Raw genomic sequence first — 26,604 nt, forward strand, 5'->3', positions numbered from 1 at the left:
CAAGTATAGATTGCAAATTCAGAGTGTGAGCAACTGTTGGTCTTAGCCACCACCGGTCACCTGGGTGAACTGGTAGCTCTAAGTCATTTTTTAATTACTTTTTGTTAAGAATGCCGAATTGCACTTGGAGCACCACGATCTGTGCCAGGCTTACTGTGCTCCTACAAGTCAAGCATTGCATGACTTCTCCTGTAGGGTGTCAGCCTACAGCCCTCTTACCCGAACACAGCTAACACACACAGCTACACACAGCTTCTTTCCAGGGCCATTATATTTGCATCATGGGACCCTGAGCAAAGTAATGCACCGGGGCCCTACCAGCCTGCCTCAATTTACACATCTACTCTCAAGAATTAAAGCATAAACAGTTGATAGAATTAAACATATATAGTAGTACTTCATTTAATAAAATTGATTTTAACCAATAAGAAAATATGCCATAAATCAAAGACCAATCAACACAAAGGGCGCAGTAAAGGGGGGAGTCAGGAGGGCACAGTACAGGTAGTGATCAAGAGGGAACAATATTGGGAACAGGAGGGCACAGTACAAGTTCTGGGACACAACCATCCCAGGACAGCTTAGTAAAAAGTGTGACTGTCCCGACAAAAACAGGACACTTGGCAAGTATGATGTAATGCAAAATTATCATGGGGCCCCCATGCAGCTGTCGACTCTTCTACAACACAGAGGGAAAAGGGCAGGCAGGATCAAATGGGGATCATTATATGTCCTTTTCCATCTTTATAAAGTTCAATTACCTTGTTACACAGAACTTTTGACAGTTCTTTTCTGATCCCCATGGCTCAGTATCTAGCCTAGTCAGTGCTTCCACGTAAGAGCTAACAAACTCATTGACTATTTAGACACTGACACTAATTGCAATTTAAAAGCCACAGATGTGGGACATTAACCTTTAATTGTCATTGTAACCCACGTGTGTCTGTACCAAGACCGAACATTCCAGGGGAGAGAAACTTTTGATCATGGCTATTTGGGTGATTTCTGTTATCATTATGATTTAAAAAGGAGCCAAACAACTATGATAATAAATGGCTTCATATGATCATCATCCTTCAATAAAAGAGCATTTTTTGGCATGACCAGTCATATTTTCAATATCAGTGCCAAAATTTCACAATTTCTGCCAGGGGGTGCAAACTTTTGAGCACAACTGTATTTCTACATTACACTTTGATGAGGAAGGTGTGGCAAGAGGGCATTGTTAGAAGGTGTAGTTACACTTAAAAATAGTATTTATATTGTTAATATTTTCATTTTTGTTTAGTTGGCATGCATAGTTTTATTACTCACCTTTCTTTTGATCTTGCAAGAAAATGATGGGGTCTGTTTCCTGGCACATTTTAATAATACCATCTATTTTTTGGGACACCTGATTTCTCCTTTTCTTTGCCTTCTGGATGAGATCAGAGACTGAGAATGAAGCTTGACCTTCCTGCATTGACGTGTCAACAGGAACCTGCAGATCTAGACACTCCAACCCTTGGTCAAACAGCTCCGTATCAGAAACCATTTGTGCTTCTCTGCAATGATTTAGAAATTCCTCAATTTTAATTTTCTTGCAGGCTAGATCTTCTTGGACATTTCTCAGATCATTTTTCTTTTTCTCAGCTGCTTCTGTTACCATTTCCACCTGGTGGCCTTTGTAATCTCCATATATGCAGCATAAGGAGCAGACACAGACATCTTCATCAGCGCAGTAATGTTCAAGGACTTTATTATGAATGGAGCATTTTCTCTCCTTGAAGGAAGTGGTGGGTTCTATTAGGATGTGTTCCTCCTTCTTGCTGTGTACATTTAGATGTTCATCACAGAAGGATGCTTCACACAGCAGACATGATTTAACAGCATCTGTAATGGTTTCAGTACAGAAAGTACAGTTCATTTCTCTGTTCTTCGGCTTTGGCAACCTTGGTTTAATAATCCTCGCCACCTCTCGTAGGGCACAGTTAACTTTCAGCTTAGGTTTGTCTTCGAATTTGTGCTTACAGTTGGGACACAGATATTTTCCTTTCTGCTGACTGTTCCATGATTTCTCAATACATTTCAAGCAGAAATTATGTCCACACATCAGGGTTGTAGGGTCAGTGAAAACTTCGAGGCAAACTGTGCACTTCATTTCATTTTTCAAATCAGATGTCAGCCTTAAAACAAAAATTCTCCAATTTAGCTCACTCTATTACAACATAGAATCCTATTGGTTTAAGCACAGTCTGACGTTGGGCTCACAAATGTATGGGTGGAGGATGTACAGATACAAAATAATTTGACAAGGAAAAAAAGTGATAATATTGTTATTTAAAAATACTTATTATGGACTCGTCCTTAAAATATAATTAAACCCTATAATTTCCTACAACGATGCCACCTCCTCTTCCCTCCCCCTCTCTGTTGGGGTCCCCCAGGGCTCTGTCCTTGGACCCCTTCTCTTCTCCATCTATACCTCCTCCCTTGGCAAACTCATACACTCCCACGGCTTCAACAACCACCTCTACGCTGATGATACTCAAATCTACCTATCCACCCCTCACCTCACCCCCACATTCTCCGCCCGCATCACTCACCTCCTAAACGACATCTCTGACTGGATGTCGCTCCATTTCCTGAAGCTTAACGTCTCCAAAACCGAGCTTCTCGTCTTCCCCCCAGCCCGCGCCCCCCCCCCCATCCTTTCCATCACTACCAACACCACCACCATCAATCCCGCCCAGCAAGCCAAGGTCCTTGGCGTCATTCTGGACTCAAACCTTTCCTTTCAACCTCATATCAAATCACTCACAAACACATGCAGGCTCCACCTCCGGAACATCGCCAAGATACGCTCCTTCCTTACCCCAGACACCACTAAACTACTCGTACACTCCCTGATTATCTCACGCCTTGACTACTGCAACTCCCTCCTCACCGGCCTACCCCAGTGCAAACTCTCCCCGCTTCAGACCATCCTGAACTCAGCTGCCAGACTCATCCACCTCACCAGCCGCTCCACCTCTGCCACCCCCCTCTGCCTCTCCCTCCACTGGCTCCCCATTGCCCAACGCATTAAATTCAAATTGCTCACCCTGACCTATAAGGCCATTCACAAGACTGCCCCTAACTACCTCACCGACCTGATTCCCAGGTACCACCCTACCCGTACCCTTCGCTCTTCACAGGACCTCCTTCTGTCTTGCTCCCTGGTCTCCTCCTCCCACGCACGACTGCAAGACTTCTCCAGGTCCTCCCCCATCCTCTGGAACTCACTACCCCAATCCACCAGATTGTCACCTTCCCTCCTCACCTTCAGGCGCTCCCTGAAAACCCACCTCTTCAGGGAAGCCTACCCCACCTTCACCTAACAGCCGCTGCCCTTCCCTCCTCCTACCACTCCATCCCCCACAGCCGTTTCCTCCTGTGCCTCTACCCCCTCCCTCCTAGATTGTAAGCTCGAAAGAGTAGGGCCCTCTTACCCCTCGTGTGCTGTTTGATGTTACTGTACTGTTTCATGTATTGTCTCCCCCTCTATTGTACAGCGCTGAGCAAACCCTTTGGCGCTATATAAACTAGATAAATAAATAAACCCAAAACAGCAGCAGAAATTTGTATAAAAAAACACTAAATTAGCTAAGAATTTGGTTTCTTAAGGACCAGGCCCTTTCTGACAATTTTTTGCTTACAAGTAAAAATCAGTATGTGTTGCCAGAAAACTACATAGAACCCCCAAACATTAAATATTTTTTCTAGCAGAGATTCTAGATGATAATAATTTAAATTTTTTTTATATCACATGGTATTTGCACAGCGGTTTTTCAAATGCAAATTTTTGGGGAAAAATACACTTTAACCACTTGCCCTCCTGAGGATTTACACCCCTTAATGACCACGCCTCTTTTTGCTACTCAGCGCTGCATTAATTCAACTGATAATTGCGCGGTCATGCAATGCTGCACATAAACAAAATTTACTTCCTTTTTTCACACAAATAGAGCTTTCTTTTGGTGGTATTTGATCACCTGTGCGCTTTTTATTTTTCATGCTATAAACAAAAAAAGACCAAAACTTTTGAAGAAAAACGTTATTTTTTACTTTAAGCTTTAATTAATATATAGTAAACTCAAAGTTAGTTATAAATTTAGGCCAAAATGTATTCTGCTCCATGTTTTTGGTAAAAAAAATCCCAATAAGTGTATATTGATTGCTTTGTGTGGAAGTTATAGCGTCTACAAACTATGGTATAGATACTGCAATTTACCCCATTTTTTGCTATACAGCGCTGCGCTAGTTTAACGGACAATTGCGCGGTCATGCAATAAGGTACATAAATGAAATTTATGTCCTTTTTTCACACAAATAGAGATTTCTTTTGGTGGTATTTGATTACCTGTGCACTTTGTATTTTTGGCGCTATAACCAGAAAAAGTTTTGAAAAAAAAAAATTTTTTTGAAAAAAACAATATTTTCTTATTTCGGTCATAAAAAATATACAAAAAAAACTAAAATTTCGTCATAAATTTAGGCCAAAATGTATTCTGATTAAAAAAATCCCAATAAGTGTATATTGATTGCTTTGTGTGAAAGTTATAGTGTCTACAAACTATGGTATAGATAATGGAATTTACATAGCTTTTACTTTCTGACTGCTCATCACATTTCTTGAGGTGCTAAAATACCAGGATAGTACAAACAACCTCAAATGACCCCTATCTGCTGAGAGGTATATTGAGTCCATGGAAGATTTATTTTTTCCCCACAAGTTTCTGGAAAATGACAAAAACATTTTTTTTTTTTTACACAAAGTTGTCATTTAAATGATTTTTTTCTCGCACAAGCCATGGGTATATGTGGAATTACACCCCAAAATACATTCTGCTACTTCTACTGAGTATGGGGATACCACGTGTGTGAGCCTTTTTGGGAGCCTAGCCACACACAGGAGCCTGAAATCTAATGACCACTTTGAAAGCCTGAAGGTGCATAACTTCCTCATTACACTTCCTCACTACCTATCACAGTTTTGAAGGCCCTGACATTCCAGGATAGCACCAAACCCCCCCAAATGACCCCTTTCTGGAAAGTAGACATCTCAAGGAATTTAAAAAGAGGCATGGTGAGTATTTTGCAGATCTCATTTTTTCTCACAAGGTTTTGAAATATAAAAAAAAATAGAAAAAATATGTTTTGTTTTTTTTTCTTCATTTTCCAGAAACTTGTGGCAACAAATGAGATCTGCAAAATACTTACTGTGCTTCTTATCAAATTCCTTGGGGTGTCTACTTTCCAAAAAGGGGTCATTTGGGGGGGTTAGGTGCTATCCTGGCATTTCAGGGCCTCCAAAACTGTGATAGATAGTCTGGAAGTGTAATGAGGAAATAAAGCCCTTTAAAAGCCTGAAGGTGCTTATTGGATTTTGGGGTCCTGTACTTGGATAGACTGCCAAAACGTCTCCCACATGTGGTACCCCCATACTCGGGAGAAGTAGCAGAATGTATTTTGGGGAGTAATTTCACATATAACCATGGCATGTATGAGCAATAAATCATTTAAATGACAATTTTGTGTAAAAAAAAATATTTTTTTTTGTCATTTTCCAAAAACGTGCGATAAAAAAATTAATTATTCTATTGATTCAACATTCCTCTCAACAAATATCTTGGGGTGTCTACTTTCCAAAAAGGGGTCGTTTTGGGGGGTGGGGGCATTTTATGCCCAGCATTAGTAGTTTATGCCACACATCATTCACTCTTTTAACCACCTGAAGATCAAGCCTTTTCTGACACTTTTTGTTCACATGAAAAAAATCTGTATTTTTTGCTAGGAAATTAATTTAAACCCCCAAACATTATATATGTTTTTAAAGCAGACACCCTAGTGAATAAAATGGTGGGTACTACAATTTTTTATGGCACATGGTATTCGCACAGCAATTTTTTTTACTTTTAATGCACAAAAACACAATATATTGGCCAATTATTAGGTAAAATATAAAAGATAATGGTATGCCGAGTAAATAGATACCAAACATGACATGCTTTAAAACTGTGCATGCCCCGTGCAATGGCGACAATCTGCAAACATTTTTAATATCCATAGGCAACGATTTAGAAGCCTTTAAAAGCCACCATTTTAGATTTACAGAGGAGGTCTAGTGTTAGAATTACTGCCCTTGATCTGACGTTCATGGCAATACCTCACATGCATGGTGCAACCGCTGTTTACATAACGGCACAGGGTCAAGGCTTGTGCACACAGGTGTGTGCACATGGGAGGGGCGATTTTTTTTATTTTTTTTTAAATTATTTTGATTCTTCTTTATTATTTTTACACTGTACCTTTCTTTTTTTTTTTTGATCACTTTTAATACTAACAGGGAATGCAAATATCCGCTAAAACTTCAATGGGCATTGTCATATTCTTTTTTGATAAATCTGGGGTCTATTAGGCTCTAGATATCTCTTCTGCCTTTACATTATCTAATCAAACCAAAATCGGTGTGATCCGATGCTTTCCCAATTTACAAATGGCGCTGTTTATATCCTGCAAAACTGAAGTGATGAAATGCTCATAGCTTCCGAATTCTTAGACTATAGAGAGGATTGGCACCATTCTGGTCTCTGGTATGTGAAAGACCAGGATGTACTAGACCGCTGGTACTCGCCAGTTCACCAAGAGGTAGCGCGGCACTAGTACTGGCACTCTGCTGCATATGAGAGTCATCAAAATTTACCGACATGTGCTAAGAGAGATCAGGCCTGATTCTGTGAACGCTGCGGTTTTGTGTGCAATGTATCAAGTGACAGCGACCTACTGACACTGCACTTGCTAGGGGAGAAGGGGGCAGAGCGGGGGTTAAATGCAGGTGCTGGCAGGTCCCGGGGCTGATCCCGCTAACACTGCAGTTTTGGGGACGCTATACTAATGTGAACGCTGGTATAGTGCTGACCTGATCAAAGATATTGACCCGTTCAGACACTATACTAGCAATGGAGGTTTATTGTACATGAGCGTGCTCCTGGCAATCAAGGGGTTAAATGTGATGACCGGTGTACTGAGGGCAATCTGACGCCATCTGGGAAAACCACGGGGGCGCGAATCACGTATATATATATATTTATGTGATTTTGCGCACCTGTGCCGCCCGGTAGTAGTATTTCTGCTATAGGGCGGTCAGGAAGCGGTTACAGAAGCGGTTTGTGTTACGTCGCTGCGTTACTTTAACTGACAATTGCGCGGTCATGCAACACTGCACCCAAATTAAATTTACATCTTTTTTTTCCCACAAATTGAGCTTTCTTTCGGTGGTATTTGATCGCCTGTGCAGTTTTTATTTTTTGCGCTATAAAAAAAAAGGCTGACAATTTTGAAAAAAACAATATTTTGGACTTTTTGCTATAAACATGTCCAGTAAAAAAATTTAAAAATCAAATTTAGTCATAAATTTCTGGCAAAATGTATTCTGCTCCGTGTCTTCGTTAAAAAAAAATCCCAATACGTGTAAATTAATTGGTTTACGTGAAAGTTATAGCGTCTACAAATGGCGGGAAAGATACTGGGTTTTGTTTTTTCATTATACTAATAATGGCGGCGACCAGCGATTTATGACAGTGATCAGCGACTTATGGCGGGAATGCGACGGACATTTTGACACTGGGGGGACTGACTTGGGGTCACTGACATCCCCAGTGACATCAATACAGTGATCAGTGCAAAAAAAAAAAACACTGACACTGTACTAATGGCACTTAGGAGGAAGGGGTTAACATTTTTTTAGGTAATGAAAGGGTTAACTGTGTGAGGGGAGTGTTTTACTAGGGGGCGGGGGGTGTGTACTTCAGGGGAACATGCTGATCCTGAGAGATAAACTCTTCTCTCAGGATCAGCTGTGTGCTCGGAACTGACAGAGAGCAGACTTGCCGTGTAAACACTGCAGCCGTGCTCCCTGTCAGTGATTGCCGCTAATCGCCGGGACCCGGTGATTGACACCCGCTGCTGCGACTGGCGGGACGGGTAGGGCGGGCACGCCTATCTGTTTTGCAGAGCGCCGTTTAAAAACGGCGTTCTGCGCAGCGGTGCCGCCCTGCCGCAGTAAAAACACTGTGGTTGGGCGGCAACCAGTTAATGAATTTTAATGCAAAAAAAACAAAATATAATAACCAATTTGTGGTCAAATATAAAAGTTGATGGTACACCAAGTAAATAGATAATTAATATGTCACACTTTAAAATGGAGCATGCTCGTGGAATGACAACAAACTACAATACTCCATAGGCAACACTTGTACAGGTTACTAGTTTACAGTTACTGAGGAGGTCTGGCACTAGAATTATTGCTCTCGCTGTAATGTTCATGGAGATACCTCACATGCGTGGTGCAAACAACGTTTACATACATGTGTGCGACCTACGTATGCGTTCACTTCTGCGCACAAGCACGGAGGGTAGGGGGAGCTTGAAAAAATGTTTTACATTTATTTTTATTATTTTGTTTACATGACGGCTTCACCGCGGCCAGCCAGTTCTGGGTGGACGTCATATGACGTCCTCCCAGAACGCGCTCTCCTGCGCGCCCCAGGGGGCGCGCACCCGGCGATCTCCGTGATCGCTGTGTCCTACGGACACAGCTGATCACGTGATGTGGTAAAAGGCCAATCACAGCGGCCAATGACACGCTGATCAGAGGGAAATGCAAGTGCCGGTTCTCGGCTGCACTTTCCTCACACTGTCAGATCGTGAGGAAAGTACTGCCGAGAACCGGCAGTTGTCAGAGCGGGGATCGGCACCGATCATCAGGGCACTGATGATCAGTGCCCTGATGATCGGTGCCCAGCAGTGCCACCCGCAAGTTCCGCCCAGCAGTGCGCCCACTAGCTCCGCCCACCCGTGCCCAGCAGTGCACCCACCTGTGCCCAGCAGTGCACCCACCTGTGCCACTCTGCAGTGCCACCTACCTGTGCCCAGAAGTGCCACCTACATGTGCCCAGCAGTGCCACCCACCTGTGCCCACCCACCTGTGCCCACCAGTACCACCCACCTGTGCCCACCCACCAGTGCTGCCCACCAGTGCCACCCACCAGTGCAGCCCAGCAGTGCTGCCAGTCAGTGCCACCAGTCAGTGCCCAGGGGTTGTGCCAGTCAGTGCCGCCAGTCAGTGCCAAGCAGTGATGCCAGTCAGTGCCGTCTATCAGTACCCATCATCAGTGTCACCTATCAGTGCCGCCTATCAGTGCTGCATATTAGTGCCGCCTATCCGTGACACCTCATTAGTGCTGTCTATCAGTGCCACCTATCCGTGCCACCTCATTAGTACTGCCTATCAGTGCCCTTTAGTGCTGCCTATCAGTGCCCATCAGTGCCGCCTATCAGTGCCCATCAGTGCTGCCTCATCAACGCACATCAGTGAAGGAGAAAAAATGCCTGTTTGAAAAATTTTATAATAGAAACAAAGAAACTTTTTTTTTTTTCAAATTTTTTGCACTTTTTTATTTATAGTGCAAAAAGTAAAGTGCCCAGCGGGGAGTAAATACCACCAAAAGAAAGCTCTATTTGTGAGGAAAAAATGATCAAAATTTCATATGGGTACAATGTTGCATGACCGCGCAATTGTCAAAGTGCGGCAGCGCTGAAAGCTGAAAATTGGCCTGGTAAGGAAGGGGGTATAAGTGCCCGGTAGGCAAGGGGTTAATTTCTTTTTTTAATCATTTTTATTCTTATCACAAGAAATGTAAAATCTCCCTGTGATAGAAATAAGGCATGACAGGTCCTCTTTATAAAGATATCTGGGGTCTATAATACCCCGGATTTCTCTTCTACTCTTGAAAGTATCTGATGGAAAAAAAAACTGATATTATGCTTTAAAAAAATATTTTAAATCCTAGACTGAAAGTGACGTCATGACATTGCTCCAGTCCTCCTAGATCATAGAGGTTAGGAGAGATGATCTGGTCTATCCTCGCTTATTTGGCCAGCTACGCTAACCGCCAGATCATTTCCCAGGCTCAGAACAGTAAGCCCGAGAAACACCGGGGAGCCCACTCCTCCCACTGCTTCTAAAAGAGATCCAGCGGTTAATCAGATGCTCAGATCGCTTTTATGAGAAAGAAACACTGACTGAAACATAAATACTGGGGTTACGGTTGACACCTTCTAGAGAGTATGACAGGAGAAGACAAACACACATAAACTGCATCCTGCTATCGATCAACATAAACTCCACTCCAAGCATTGAAATGATTATTACAAATATTGTGTGTTTTAAATAAACATTGTCAATGTATATAAGCAAGCATTCATTCCATTATCTTTTTTAAATGATTTTACATTCTTTTAGATAATTATGGTTACATGATCACCTGTGTCAAGTGGGTTGGACCACAGGGTAGAAAAGAGCAAGTAATCCTATGTCCAGGGGCGGACTGACCATTTGGAAACTCTGGCACTGCCCGAGGGCCCGGGGTCAGTAGGGGGCCCCATGAGATACCCCTGGTACCTTTTTCATAGGCTTTTTTGAGTTTGAGCAAGGACACAGGGGCCCCATGATCCCCTATTGCCCGGGGGCCTCATGAGTTGTCAGTCCGCCCCTGCCTATGTCCATCTTGAGGGTGGAGTCCCCCCCCCCTCCCCCAAGACCCATAAACATGTCACATGGGGTGGGGGGGAAGATGCTGACAACATCAGAAAGAATTCCGCTTTTATGACAATGACCATCATTTTAATAAATCGAACATGCTTTTAATGGGCTTTTCATTAGGGTTAGGGTCCAGGACACATCACAGGTAATGAGCTCCATCCACAGGTTACCCAGTGACTCGCGGTTGAGTCTCACATTGATCATGTGACCAACTTATAGAAGATGAAGATAAAGGTATTTGCAACCATTCTACTGCTTCAATATACTGTATGACCCGTGGTTGTAATGCTTTTATATGCTGCACATACTGTCTGCAAGCAGACGACAGCGAGCTTAATTACACTTTAAATCCTCGCCCTCCAGAGGATTTCCCCCCCTTCATGACCAGGACATTCTTTGCGTTACGCCGCTGCGTCACTTTAACTGACAATTGCGCAGTCATGCAATGCTGCACCCAAATTAAATTTACGTTTTTTTCCCACGAATTGAGCTTTCTATCAGTGGTATTTGATTGTCTGTGTGTTTTTTATTTTTTGCGCTATAAGCAAAAAAAAAAAAGAAAATTTTGAGAAAATAAACCAATATTTTTGACTTTTTGCTATTAAACATTGTAGTATATTGTGTGTAATATATATATTGAAGACATTGAAACACATACTGACAGGCCAGTGATAAGACCACTTTTTTTTTTTTTTTAAGTCCGCAAACGTGCAACTATAACGAAAAAACCCGTAAGTGTTCAGAAAAAAGTGCAAGTGCAAAACACCACACAAAAAGTGCTTTTGTCCTACCCCCGAAGGGGTTGGACCGCTACCCTGATCCCCCGGGGCATGAAGCTCCTGACAGGGACAAGGTTCCATTTGGTCCTCCTGGCCAAAAGGCCTGGTGGACCACCGTTCCTTATGCCCAGCCGAAGCCGGACATCCAGTACTAGGCCAGGGGGTTCTCCCGAAGAGAAAACCCCCTAGGGACAGGGGAGGAAGGAACCGTAGGGCCACACATCCTCCCCCTAGACTTCAGGGCAGGCCCGAGGACCCACACCCTCCATCCTGTGAAAGAAAACACACACAAAAGTAAAAAGTGACAAACGTGGGGTGAGGAAAATAAATAAATAAATAATTAAATAAATCTATAAAAATAATAAAAAGTGTCGTGCCCAAATTGTGCACTGACCAGACCCTGAGGCCTGTAGCAAAAAAATTGCCCAGAACTTGACCAAAAGGCCCGGTCCTAGAGGCGCAGTGCAAAAAGTGTTTAAACTCGGTGACCATGTGCTCATTCACAACGTGGGGTCCCACACCCAAGTGCTACTCAGAGCACCCCTGAGGCGACTACTCAGGGGGCACCGTGTTTGCAGACTCTCTGCCTTCCCAGCCCCTGGCCAGACCAAGGTAGATCCGTCCAAATCAGGAGGTACTGGGTCTTTCCAGTCTTCTCGGAGGAATTACTCCCGGGGCCCCAGCATAACTCGTGGCGCTCCCCGGTTTCTGTCCCTCCGGTACTAGCCTTCCGGACCCCCATCATACCATTGAGGGTACTATACAACAACCATCCCCGCAAAGCTAGAATGGCCGGGAGCACCCCCACTGGACACTGATAAGAACAGATACTACACTTGATCTTAGCCAAAAGGCCGAGAACCACTTTACCACTTTACACACCAAAAGGACTCCTTACTATGTTAATGTATGCAGGAGGTAATTACCTTCCCTTTGTTGTGTTGGGTTAACCTGTTTTGGGTAAATATATGGAGTGTCAGGGGAAGTTTAAGAACAGGTTAGTTGCAAATAGATTGGGAAAAGTCTTAAATATTCATGATGTGCTTGTTTATGGTGAAGAGAGAAGATTTGCCATAAACAAGACAAGTAGTATCTGTTTAACTTTTTAATTAAAAGCTATGCATACAGCTATTCTAAGTCTAGACACATAAGATCAAACATGCTAATAAAAGTGGCCAATCAGAGTGCTTGCCATTGTACTGAATGGGGAAAATGTGTATATTAACACAGGACACAGAACACAGGATAGTATACTTGGGATAGAGCACAGGTCAGGATACGTGGGACAGAACACAGGTTGCATGGAAGCTACCTAGTTGCATATTATAGATTGGACATATGCTGGATGGTGTAGTATCTCTATGCTTGATATGGAGTATCTTGAATGGGACTTTGAGAGCTGTTGTTCGTTGTAATATTTACAAGTATTCAACTGAATTTCTATCATCTGTAACAAATATCTTTATCCGAATAAATGCATCTCTCTGGAAAAGGACTATTGGTTGCTGGGGGAATAGTATATATATAAATATACACGGGTCATACGTCCTCCATTATTGATATAAGACAACAGATTTGTCTTATGAACTGTTTCTGCGTGGACTTCATTATTTTAAGACAACAAACATGTCCAGTAAAAAAATGTTAAAAATCTAATTTTGACATAAATTTAGGCCAAAATGTATTCTGCTCCGTGTCTTTGCTAAAACAAAATCCCAATACGTGTAAATTAATTGGTTTACGTGAAAGTTATAGCGTTTAAAAATGGCGGTATAGATACTGGGATTTTTTTTTTTACTAGTAATGGCGGCGATCAGTGACTTTTAGCAGGACTGCGGTGGACATTCTGACAGTGGGGGTAACTAACTTGGTGTCACTGGGATGTCAGCGCTAAAAAAAAAAACACTGACACTGTACTAATGGCACTGGGCAAGAAGGGGCACTGGGCAGGGGAGTGTTTTACTAGGGGGCGGGGGTGTGTATTCTTCACTGTAAGCACACTGATTGGGATGGCTGTACTGTGTACAGCCATCCCAAGCAGTGTGCTTGAGCTGACAGGGAGGAAGATTGTAAACAAAACAATCTTCCTCCCTGTCAGAGATGCTCGGAAATCACCGGGCGCCAGTGGGTAATTACTGGCCAGGACCTGGTGATTGACATCCATGGTCGTGAATGGCGGTGCGGGTAGGGCGCATTTCCCCCTACCCGGAAATGCAAAATGACGTATATATTCGTGATTCTGCGCACAGGTGCCACCCTGTAACAGTATATCTGCTATAGGGTGGTCTTTAAGCAGTTAAGGTCCTTCTTAAGTTTATCTGAAAGTGGGTAGAGAGCAATGTGGGAGCACCAAGATTATGCTGTGGTGAAAATATTGGTATACATCATACATACAAACATTTAGCAGTGGTAAGAAGGAAACTATTACACACATACCGTATTACAAATATAACAGGTATTATTTGTTATACTTGCACAAATGTTGAGACAATATCTTTGACTTTTTGCTATTAATCACGTCCAACATTTTTGCAAGTCAAACCCACTCTACTAGCAATTATGTGTTTTTGACTTGCACAAATGTTGGACATGTTTAACCACTTCCTGTCCGGACACTTTTACCCCCTTCCTGTCCAGGGCAATTTTTAGCTTTCAGCGCTATCACACTTTGAATGACAATTGCGCGGTCATGCAATGCTGTACCCATATGAATTTTTTACCATTTTTTTGAGACAGATAAAGCTTTATTTTGGTGGTATTTATTCACCGCTGGGATTTTTATTTTTTTTACTATGTAAATGAAAATGTCCAAAAATTTTGAAAAAAAGTGTTTTTTTAAATAAAATTTTGCAAATAAATAATATTTCATCATAAATCTTAGCCAAAATGTATTCCGTTATTTTTTTAGTATAAAAATTAGTTTATAACCAAAAATTATAATTTTTAAACATTTTTTTTTACATTTTATTTTATTATATTATTATTTTTTTTATTTTTTTATTTTTTTTACATACTGTCACCCTAGCAGTACAATGTCACCATGGTGACACTGTACTAGTTGTGGGGGGTGATGAAGATTTTTTTTTTTTACACAGATTGCTTTTACACCCATATAGGATGTAAAAGCAATCATTTCTCTTTCTCTCTGTCTGCATTCTTGCACTCATTGAGAAGTACTGAGTGAGCTGTGATTGGTCACAGCTTGTCACATGGTACAAGGCTGTTGTGAATAGCCTTGTACCATGTGACCTCTGTGATCATTCACAGATTTCACACATAGTAAGCAATGATGTCACAAGTGACATCTTGCTTACTACTTTTCATGTGATCACGGATTGGCCAATCAGTGATCACATGATCGGAACCTCGTACAGAGGTCCCGTCCGACGAGGACACAGCGGGCACCGGATCGCGGTGCTGCGCGCTCCCAGGGAGCGCGCACAGCTAGAAAGGGCGGGTGCCGTTTATGAACGGCAACCCGACCCTGGACTGCCACCGCCCTGCCGTTTATAAACAGCAGGCGGAGGGCAAGAGGTTAATAGCAAAAAGTCAAAAATATTCTAAAAAAAAGTCAAAATTGTCTGTCTTTTTTTTTTTCTATAGCGCAAAAAATAAAAATTGTACAGGCGATCAAATACCACAGAAAGAAAGTTGGAAAAGTTGGAATTTCGTGGGAAAAAAAGGACATAAATTTAATTTGGGTGCAGCATTGCATGACCGTGCAATTGTCAGTTAAAGTAATGCAAAAAAAATGGCCTGGTCATTTTTTTTTATTTTTTGTTTTAGATTATATACAGGCCCCTAAACCTCAAGTAGCCATAGCAATGACAGGCAGGCAGACACCATGGTTGAACACATATAACACATGTGACCACACCTTCAAACATGTATGTCCAAGCAGTCCAGTTTGCGTCCAGAATGTGCGGTTCCATGAGTACGAGGCATCTGTCAGCCTGTCATTGATTTGTACAGACTGCTCTTTGTAGCCGTATGTAAACACCCATGACTCCCGGGAGCAGAACTCTGCTCTCTCTGTGGGTAACACTTCTTTTTGAGGGGCTGATGTTTCACTTTTGAGATACAAAAAATAGATTGAGGACACTGAGCCCTCAATCTCCCGCACCGCTGCAGCTACACTGAATGAATTAACAGGAAGGGCTCTCTTTTCATTCACAAACTGAAGACAGAAAACTATGCTTTACTATACTTCAGTTATAAATGATTACAAGAGTGATTGCTATTGATCACTTATTGTGTTCATTCGCTCATGAGAAAATGTTTACTGACCCCTGCTCTCTATTCTGAAACCCAGTCCCTCATAAGCCCACAGATGCTGAAAGGTGAAGAAGATGTTGGGAGTGTTGCAGGGGGGGGAAGAACGGTATGATTTGAGTGGTGGAGGGGAAGCCTTGCAGGGGAATCGAAGGACACAGGGAGCAAGGAGACAAAAGCAGGATCACAGTGAAGCTGTGGGAACACAGGGAGCATTATGGGCAGCCACTGATCCCAGCTATCCTTTTATTCAGCAGTGTCTGGTGGACAGTCTTGCTATAGGTTCATGGTCACTGAAGAAACCACGAGTTTATGCCACCAATGTGAGTCATACTAACCTGGACAGCTGGAAGCATTTCTGTGCTGCCATACGCCTTATGTCAGTGGCAGCGAAAGAGTTCAACACTGTTTTGCATTGTGTGTTAATGATAAATTACTTGCTTCATAGCAGCTTGTTTACACACTTTATTTGTTTTTAACCCCTCACCTACCAGGCACTTATACCCCCTTCCTTACCAGGCCAATTTTCAGCTTTCAGCGCTGCCGCACTTTGATCAAAATTTCATATGGGTACAATGTTGCATGACCGCGCAATTGTCAATCATTTTTTTCTCACAAATAGAGCTTTCTTTTGGTGGTATTTAATCGCCACTGGGCGCTTTACTTTTTGCGCTATAAATTAAAAAACTGCAAAAAATTAGAAAAAAAAAAAAAAGTTTCTTTGTTTCTATTATAAAATTTTTCAAACAGGTATTTTTTCTCCTTCACTGATGTGCGTTGATGAGGCAGCACTGATGGGCACTGATAGGCGGCACTGATGGGCACTGATAGGCAGCACTAAAGGGCACTGATAGGCAGTACTAATGAGGTGGCACGGATAGGCGGCACTGATAGGCAGCACTAATGAGGTGTCACGGATAGGCGGCACTAATATGCAGCACTGATAGGCGGCACTGATAGGTGACACTGATGATGGGTACTGATAGATGGTACTGACTGGCATCACTGCTGGGCACTGACTGGCGGCGCTGACTGGCACAACCGCTGGGCACTGACTGGTGGCACTGACTGGCAGCACTGCTGGGCTGCACTGGTGGGTGGTACTGGTGGGCAGCACTGGTGGGTGGGCACAGGTGGGTGGCACTGGTGGGCACAGGTGGGTGGCACTGGTGGGCACAGGTGGGTGGCACTGGTGGGCACAGGTAGGTGGCACTTCTGGGCACAGGTGTGTGACACTGCAGAGTGGCACAGGTGGGTGCACTGCTGGGCACAGGTGGATGCACTGCTGGGCACAGGGGGGCGGAGCTAGTGGGCGCACTGCTGGGCACAGGTGGGCGGAACTTGTGGGTGGCACTGCTGGGCACCGATCATCAGGGCACTGATCATCAGTGGCCCTGATGATCGGTGCCAATCCCCGCTCTGACAACTGCCGGTTCTCGGCAGTACTTTCCTCACGATCTGACAGCGTGAGGAAAGTGCAGCCGAGAACCGGCACTTGCATTTCCCTCTGATCAGCGTGTCATTGGACACCGCTGATCACGTGGTAAAAGGCCGGTATGATCGGCCTTTTACCACATCTCGTGATCAGCTGTGTCCGTAGGACACAGCGATCACGGAGATCGCCGGGTGCGCGCCCCCTGGGGCGCGCAGGAGAGCGCGTTCTGGCGGGACGTCATATGACGTCCACCCAGAACTGGCCGGCCGCAGTGAAGCCGTCATTCGGCTATCTGCGGTCGGCAACTAGTTAAGGGTTGTTTTTTGGGCAGTGCAGTGAGGGGAAACGAACTGTAACAGGTTTGCTTTTAAGCACATCTCATCCGCTGTACATGTATAAATGTACAATTACAGGTGGCGAAAGGGGGTCCCACCACCCCCCCCTCCTGCGGCTTTCGCCTTTACTGGGCTCTCCCATACAATTGGAGAGGCTGGCAAGGATGTGGCCAGTGGCATCCAGCTCTAGGCACACAGAGAGAAGAACAGATGTCATTCCTCCCGCTGTGTGACGTCAGAAACAGGAAGCGATGAGGATTTCATCACTTCCTGTTTCGGTTCTTTGTTAACCTGGACATTAACAGCCTGGGAAGTAACCGATCAGACCCATCTGTGTCTGATGAGCTGCATTGGAGGCCAGAGGAGAGATTTGGGGTCTAATAAACCCCAACTCCATAAAGAGGACCTTTCACAGCCCCTGTTGTTACAAGGGATGTTGTTCATCAACAACAAAGTTGATATAAAAAATAACTCAAAGTGTTAAAAAAAATTACATTGGGGGCGCTCATGAGCAGCGTTCAAGATGACCGATCGGCAGGCATGCTCCTTGCCCACCAGACACATCGGCCGATCCGCCGGCTCTCAGTGGGGTCAGACATTTACCCACCAACCTCCCCCCGAGATTGCTGCCACCCACCCGCCCTGATGGGTAAAAAAACGGAGGACGCATGTGCCTCCAACGCTCGGCAGAACTTGCAGCCTACCCTCGGAGGCCGCATCTGAAGCCCCGGCCTCGATTTTGGATCCGCCGCCGTTGCTACTCGCGGATGAACTGGATCCCGCTGATGAAACGGATACTGCGTCAGAGGCACCCCTGCAGTCCCCGGCACCGGCTCTGCGGGATGCTGTGCTCCTGGGTCATTTCAAGTCCATGGTGCAAACGGAGTTATCCTCCGCTACTTCCAGGCTGGCAGAACATCTCTTACAAGAAAGTAGGGAGCTGGGCACTCAGACGAATGATCTCGAGGATAAAATGGACACTGCGATCATTGGAAGCCATGAGCAGGATCTGTGCGACCTTAAGAAAGAATTGTCCGAGACGCTGCTACGGCTTGAAGATTTCAAGAACCGCTACCGCCGCAGCAACTTATGCTTATGGGGTATTCCGAAAACCGTTACGGATCTCACCTCAACCGCTACTGCCCTGTTTCAGGAGCTGGCTCCCGCCATTCCCATTGACTGACTCGAATTTGACCGCATACACAAGCATTGGGTACCAGACAGCCGCAGGGGCCCCCAAGAGACATTATCATCAAATTTACCTATTATCGCACTAAGGAAACCATTCTCTTGGCAGACAGGAACAACCCAGACCTCAGTTTCCAGGGGCATCGCTACTAGCTCTTCTCTGACCTCTCCCAAATCACTCTTCAGAAGCACCGCCAGTTGAAGCCCTTCACCTCGGTCCTGGTAAATTGCAGAATTAAATACACACGGGACTTTCCATTCTGCCTCACCTTCGACTACCAGGGCCACAGCCACTCTGTTGCCAGAGGAGGCCCACTCTCTCCTGGAATCCTTACACCTTATCCTGCCAGGAGGCGCTGCGCAGAGTTCAACATGGGGCCGCTTCCTCTGGGCCGCCTCTGGGAGAAGGCATTCAACAGGAAAAGGGCCCTCCCTCAGACCCCTCTATGACCAAGTCCAACCTGGGCTGAAGTTGTATCCAGGACTTCCTCCATTGTGTTGCATCCTTTAATCCTTGTGACGGGACCGTCAGTTTGGCCTTTTAGGCATTCCAAGTTTTGTATGATTAGGCCCTGCCCGGCCGATTCCCTTGAGGTTCCTTCTTTGAGTGGGGGGGGGTCTCCTCCTGGACTTGATGTCTGTGACTTTTTGCCACTAAAGAATGCCACGAGTCTCAGCGACATTGGTTGGGTTCCTGTTAGTGGAACAGGTTGATAGTTCCCCCCAGGCTCTAGGGAGGGAGGTTGGCTCGAGTGGGCTCTTATTCGTTGCTAGGATGACAGCTTTGCTGGGGCGCTGGTGTAGGGGACCATCTGGGTTGAGTTGTGGCCTGTAGTCATCCCTCCAGAGGGGGTTGGGCCCAAAAGCCTAGCTGGGTTTCCTATGAGAGGTTTTCCACTTCTTGGGGACTCATATCTACTAATGCAGGAATGTTATTTTATGTTTGTTGCCTTTTTGCCCCCTGGGGGCCTATGTTTTTGATGTATCCATCTGCAGTCATGTGTTCGGTGGTAGAGCCACCCCCAACTGGAATCCTTTGAGTGTAGGATGCATTTCACCATAGGTGTGATACTACTATGTCATTGTACATACTCTCTGTGTCTTTTTTCTCTTTTCTTGTCTTCTTTTCTTTTCTAATTTTATACAGGGTTTCGGGACGCCATGGACCGACTGTCCTTGGGAGTGGAAATTGTTGGCTGACTTATGCCTTTTCTGCTGAGTAGATTACACTGATCCCACCATGGCTTCGCCCCTTTTGAAAGTACATTCACAAAATATAAAAGGCTTTAATTTGCATCAGAAACGGTGTAAAGTTTTTCATCACAATCACAACAAATTGATGTGATATGCTTGCAGGAAACCAGGTTTGCCGAGTCCTTCGCCCCATGGTATCTTTCACCTCGTTATCCCACTTTTTACATGGCCTCTGCTCCTGAGAAATGACGAGGTGTTCTGTCTTCAAACGCAATCTCCGTTTCACCTTTGCTCAGAATATAGCGGACCCCACAGGCAGGTACTTGCTCCTGCAGGGCATCTTCTGGTATCAAGGAGGTCACTTTTGTCTCTTATTACGCCTCCAATCGCTTTCAGCACAACTTTTTCTCACATCTTTCTACCATCATTTCCCGACACTCCAAGGGCCTTCTTCTTTTGGGGGATTCAAATGTTACCTTGGATTTTGCTCTAGATAGGCCCCTTCTCAGGACTTAGTGCAGGAAGAACGCATGCACTCACTCCTGCAGTCTGCAGGGCTGGCAGATGTTTGGAGGGAACTTAACCCAACTAAGCGCAATTTTACATTCTACCCAAATCCCCATAACAGTTTCTGCAGAATTGACCATGTATTTATGCATGTTCAACAGCTTTCTTTAGTCAGGTGGATGTCTATCCATTCCTTGCCCTGGTCAGACCACGATCCCCTGGTTGTACTTCTTGCACTTTTGGGGTTGGCACAGCGCCCTTTTCACTGGCGCATTAACGAGTCTTTATTGACCACTCAGGTCACCTGCCAGCAAATTGAATCTTTCATACGAATATATTTTACGGAGAACTCGGGATCTGTTTCTTCAGCAATGCCCCTGTGGGAGGCGCATAAAGCTACGGTGTGGGGCCACATTATACAGCTGGCTGCAGCTCGGAAGCAGGAGCGTCATCTTTTGGACCTTCACTCTCTACTAGCCTTTACAGATGCTCGTTAGATGTCGCACTCGTCCGCGGCCCATAAAAGAACGTGAGACACCCTGCATGCAGAATTGGATTTGCTTGCATCTTCAGAGGCTGAATGAGCCTTGCGTTGGACCTGACATAAATTTTAATAAACCTGGTCCGAAACTGGCTAGGAAACTCAATTCTGTGGGGAAACCCCAGAAACCAGTCTGGTTGCAGCTCTCTGCGGGGGGCTGCACTTCCAATCCCCAGCAGATTGTCTCACGTTTTGCAGACTTCCTTTCACATCTGTACACCAAACCAGATCCCTTTCCTGTAGCTCAGGCAGAAGCGTTCTTTCAATATCTACAACTCCCTGGATTGTCCAAAGCGGCGCGGGTAGTCCTTAATGCAGATGTAACCATATCGGAAGTACTGCAAGCTATTAAATCTTTATGGTCCTGACGGCTTTTCCGGTCTCTATTACAAGAAATTTGCAACCCTGTTGGCGCCCTTTTTGGCTGGTTACTTCAATGAATTATGACAAGGTTCTTTGCCCTCTCCAGACATGCTTAGAGTTCACATCTCAATGATTCCTAAGACAACGGAAGATGTGCAGGAACCGCAAGCCTTTCGGCCCATTTCTCTTCTTAATGAGGATTTGAAGATATTGGGCAAGATTTTCCGTTTTCGTATCAATAAATATTTGCGTAGTCTGGTCCACAGGGACCAAGTGGGTTTCTTCCCAGGGAGGCAGGCGGGTGATAATGTTCGTAAAGTAGTCCACCTTATACACCTTCTGCAACAGTGAAAAATTCCAAGATTCTTACTGTCTTTAGACATATACAAAGCTTTTGATTCCCTATCCTGGGAATACCTGTGCCTTGCACTGTCCTGCTGGGGCTTTGTGGATTCTATCCTTTCTTGGATTCAGGCTTTGTATTCTTCCCCTTCGGCTAAGTATGCAGGGTATTTCCCAGATCCCTTTCCTATTTGGCGAGGGACGAGACAGGGATGCCCCCTTTCCCCTGCTCTCTTTGTCCTGGCACTCAAGCCACTGGCTGATTGTAATATATTTGGTGTCCCTTACATGGGACAAGAATTTAAGTTGAACCTTTTTGTGAATGATGCCCTCTTGACCCTCACTAATCCATTGACGATGCTCTCAAATCTGCAACAGGTTTTTGCGCGTTTCTCCTGGATTCCGGGCCTCCGCATTAATTTGGACAAGACTGTCGCTCTCAATATTACTTTGGCCTCGGATTTTGTTTCATGTCTACAGACCCATTTCCCTTACAACTGGGCTTCCTCTTCGCTTGAATACTTGGGCATTCACCTGACCCCCACCTATGGCTCTTTGTTTGCTGCAAATTATTATCCATTGCTTCGCTCTGTGTCTTCTCTTATGCACTCTTGGCAACTCCCGCACCTGTCCTGGATACGACGGGTTAACTCGGTGAAAATAACTATCCTGCCTAAATTGTTATATTATTTTCACACCCTCTCAATGAGGGTTCCTCCTCATTTCCTTCGGTTGATTCAGGCGAAGAGTATGTGATTTATCTGGGCAGACAGACGTCCCAGAGTCTCCAGAAATACGCTTTTTGTCCATAGACTCCAGGGAGGTATTGGGGTGCCTAATGTATTGTAATGTAATGTAAGTATTACCAGGAGAGCCAGATTACCCCACTGTCTATGTTGCACGCTTCCTCTGATGTGCCTCTCTAAGTCCTTTTGGAACTACCTAACTGTGCCCCATTGCAACATCAATGCTTTTTATGGCTCTCCCCTGCCCTACGCTCGATGACATTGAGTCCAATTTTGCTCCATGGCCTACAAGTGTGGGATTCGGTATGCTACTCCAGTGGCTTGATGTCACCCTTCCTAGTTTTACTCCTAATTTATTAATAATCCTCTTTTTCCACCGGGTTTAGATCAACCAGGGGTGTTCTCTTGGTGGGTGGCCTATGGTTTTTCGCAGGTGTGACACTTTTTGACTTCTCAGTCCTTCCCTACCTGGAAATCTCTTCGGGAATCCAGGGATGTACCTCAGGCGGAAATTTTTTGTTACCTTCAATTGCGGCACTGGCTGACCTCACTGCATGGCACTTCCACGTTTCCATATCAGAAATCTGCCTTTGAACAGCTTTGCCAACAGGTCTTGTTTCCCTACTCTATGTATCTTTGAATAGGCGCTCAACGCATACTTCTCTTTCATATGTCACTCATTGGGAGCGCAACTTCGGGGCGGTCGTGGATCTGGAGGACTAGAATAAGGTCTGGTCATTGATAGCTAAATGTTCATTTAATACAGCCACGCTGTAGGTCGGCATACAAAGTATTGCTTCATTGGTATTCGGTCCCGGCCCGTATAGCCCAGGCGAACTCTGCCTGTAATGATCACTGCTTTCAGGGTTGTGGCCATCGTGGAGATGTGTTGCATATGTATTGCAGATGTGGTGGTCATGCCCGAGACTGATTCGTTTTTGGTCTCGTGTATTTGGCCTTCTTTACACCTTGTTCCATCTCTCCATACGCTGGGATGCTCGGTATGCTTTGTTTCATTGTCCCATACTGGGTCTGTTGGCTTACCAGCAGAAGTTGGCTTCCTATTTGTTCTTGTTGGCAACTAGAACAATTGCTCAGACATGGAAAGGCCCATCTGTCCCTCTTCAGGGGGCGCGGGACCGTATGACCACTCTGATGCTCAATGAACAGATGTCGAGTATCCATAATGACTCCCAACCAAATTTTTTTAAAATACGGGAGCAGTGGTTGACATATGCTTTTACGACGCCTCCCCAGCTAGTCTGGGTTTATGATGCTGTCTGATATTGGGGTTCCCGGGCCCCTACTTCTGGTCTTGTCTTCTTCCTTCTTTACTCTTTTTTCCTCTTTATTTTTTCTTGATTTTTGTGAGGCGGTAAATATCTGCCATTGGTTTGAGTTACTGTTATATGTTTTTGTATTTTATGTGCCATTGATAGCCCCTGCTTGGGCACGCCTTCTACACTTTTGGTGTAATAACATTGTTCTCTTTATTCCTTATGTGCCATTGATAGCTGCTGCATGGGCGTGTTTTTGCTCAAGTCTTTGTTTAAACATTTAAAAAGTTAATAAAAACCATTGAAATACAAAAAAAATTAAATACATTTTTTTCAATTGCTCCCGTTTCCCTGTGCTCATACGCAAAAGCAAACGTGCATGCAAGGCTTGCACACATAAACATGTAAACGGCAATCGCACCATGTGAGGTATCACTGCAAACATCAGAGGAATAATTTCAGCACCAGACTTCCTGTGTAACTCTAAACTGGTAACGTGTAAAGGTTTTAAAATCAATGCATGTAGAGATTTTTAGGTACCGTAATTTGGAGCCATTCCACACAATTTTAAAGCATTACCTGTTTGGTATCTATTTTCTAAGCGTAACATCATCTATTATATTCAACCAAACACTTGGGTACTATATTGTATTTTTGTGCATTAAAATTCATTAAAGTATTTTTTCCAAAATAATTGCTTCTGAAAAACCGCTGCGCAATATCATGTGATATACAAATATGCATTGTCCATGGTTTTATTTTCTAGGGACTCTGCTAAAATAAATATATATTGTTTGGGAGTTCTAAATCATTTTCTAGAAAAAAAAATATTGTTTTTTTACATGTAGGAGAGGAATGCCAGAATTGGCCCAGAATGTAAGTGGTTAAGGAGAAGTATGGGATTCCTGAAAAAAAAAACTAAATTATACTAACCTATGTGGATGCAGCATCTTTACCCCACCAACTCCAGACCAAGAATTGAGTGATCAAACACTACTGATCGCTAAGCTCTCAATCTTCAGGCTGCAGAGAGATGGTGACTGTCTGCTCCATCTGCGCTTCTTGGAGCACTAGGCCGTGGTGGGGGTGGGAGCGGCTGGCTGAGGCTCTCAGCAGCTCAATTTAGAGGCTGAGCCAGCTGATGGTCCAGGCATCTGGGTGGATCCTGACTGTACAGTCAAGATCTTTCTCCGCCAAGACCGGCTCTGTAAAGTCAACCATCAGCAGAGTTTAGCCCACTATTGGCTGAAAATGGGTCACAGGAGTGCAGAATAAACTGTACTCTTGGTATCCATAGGGGAAGTACAGCCAAAAAAGCTTTGGCTATACTTCTCTTCTAAACTAGTTTGTGTAAGATAATCATAACTGGCTGATACCGCCCACAGACTGGTTAAATCTGCACACTCTTACCTGCACTGTGTGTTTTCTTTCTTAGAAGCCACTTGACCTTCAGATCCTAAAAAATAAATAAAAGCAGCACATTATAAATACTATTTATTTAGCTTTCATGGTGTTCTACTTTGCTATAGTGTCACATCACTGTTACTTTCCATCCTCATTCCTGCGGCTCCATCTCTTTCTACAAATATATGTGAACAAGTGTGCCAGCCAACAAAATCTTACTCCCCACCATTATGTACAAGGAATTCTTTTACCCTGACCTACAGACAAACATACAGAGTATCTATGTGAGGGACAGCCGTCCAAATCATGTGATTCAGGTGCTCCAATCCCCTCCATGGACACAGGTGTATACAATCAAGCCCCTAGGCATGCAGACTGCTTCTACAAACACTGGTGAAAGAATGGGTCGCTCTCAGGAGCTCAGTGACTCCAAGCGTGGTCCCGTGATAGGTGGCCACCTGTGAAATAAGTCCATCCGTGACATTTCCTGGCTACTAAATATTCCACGCTCAACTGTTAGTGGGATTATAACAAAGTGGAAGCCACTGGGAACAACAGAAACTCAGCCACCAAGTGGTAGGCCACATCACATGACAGAGCGGGGTTAGCGCATGCTGAAGCACACAGTGCGCAGAAGTCACCAACTGTCTGCAGAGTCAGTAGTTAGAGACCTCCAAACTTGGTGTGGCCTTCAGATGAGCCCAACAACAGTGCGTAGAGAGCTTCATGGAATGGGTTTCCATGGCCGAGCAGCTGCATCCAAGCCTTCCATCACCAAGTGCAATGCAAAGTGTCGAATGCAGTGGTGTAAAGCACGCCACCACTGGAATCTAGAGCAGTGGAGGCGTGTTCTCTGGAGTGACCAATCACACTTCTCTGTCTGGCAATCCGATGGACGTGTCTGGGTTTGGCGGTTGCCAGGATAATGGTACTTACCTGATTGCATTGTGCCAAGTGTAAAGTTTGGTGGAGGGGGGATTATGGTGTGGGGTTGTTTTTCAGCGGTTGGGCTTGGCCCCCTAGTTCCAGTGAAGGAAACTCTTAAGGCGTCAGCATACCAAGACAGTTTAGACAATTTCATGCTCCCAACTTTGTTGGAAGAGTTTGGAGATGACCCCTTCCTGTTCCAACATGACTGCGCACCAGTGCATAAAGCAAGGTCCATAAAGACATGGATGAGCGAGTCCTGACCTCAACCCGAAAGAACACCTTTGGGATGAATTAGAGCGGAGACTGCGAGCCAGGCCTCCTCCCCCGACATCAGTGCCTGACCTGACAAATGTGCTTCTGGAAGAATGGTCCAACCTTCCCATAGACACCCTCCTAAACCTTGTGGACGGCCTTCCCAGAAGAGTTGAAGCTGTTATAGCTGCAAAGGGCGGGGCCAACTCAATATTGAACCCTACGGACTAAGACTGGGATGTCATTGATGTTTATATACATGTAAAGGCAGGTGTCCCAATACTTTTGGCAATATTGTGTATGTACACAGTGACTTCTCCCATGTGTGTATATATATATATATTTAAAAAGGTATATTCAGACCGGTAACATGCATTGTGGTGGTTGACAAGAACCATATGCAATATTCTGTTCC

At 44.6% G+C, this 26,604-nt stretch overlaps 1 protein-coding gene and 1 pseudogene across 1 annotated transcript in view; both read right to left on the reverse strand.

Annotated features, from left to right (window-relative positions):
• LOC149443511 (uncharacterized) overlaps positions 1–26,604 on the reverse strand; it is a 186,258-nt gene that overhangs the window by 98,891 nt on the left and 60,763 nt on the right. Inside the window, exons 8-9 of the mRNA XM_089655596.1 lie at positions 25,014–25,059; positions 1,315–2,165 (exon numbers count right to left, since the gene is read on the reverse strand). Coding sequence (XP_089511722.1) covers positions 1,315–2,165; positions 25,014–25,059 — 897 coding nt within the window. The remainder of the gene's footprint in view (positions 1–1,314; positions 2,166–25,013; positions 25,060–26,604) is intronic.
• LOC149443512 (U2 spliceosomal RNA) lies at positions 12,154–12,269 on the reverse strand (annotated as a pseudogene).

This window comes from Staurois parvus, unplaced genomic scaffold, assembly GCF_062004578.1.
Source record: "Staurois parvus isolate SC_StPar_1 unplaced genomic scaffold, SC_StPar_1.0 ptg000854l, whole genome shotgun sequence".
NCBI classification, from domain to species: Eukaryota; Metazoa; Chordata; class Amphibia; order Anura; family Ranidae; genus Staurois; species Staurois parvus.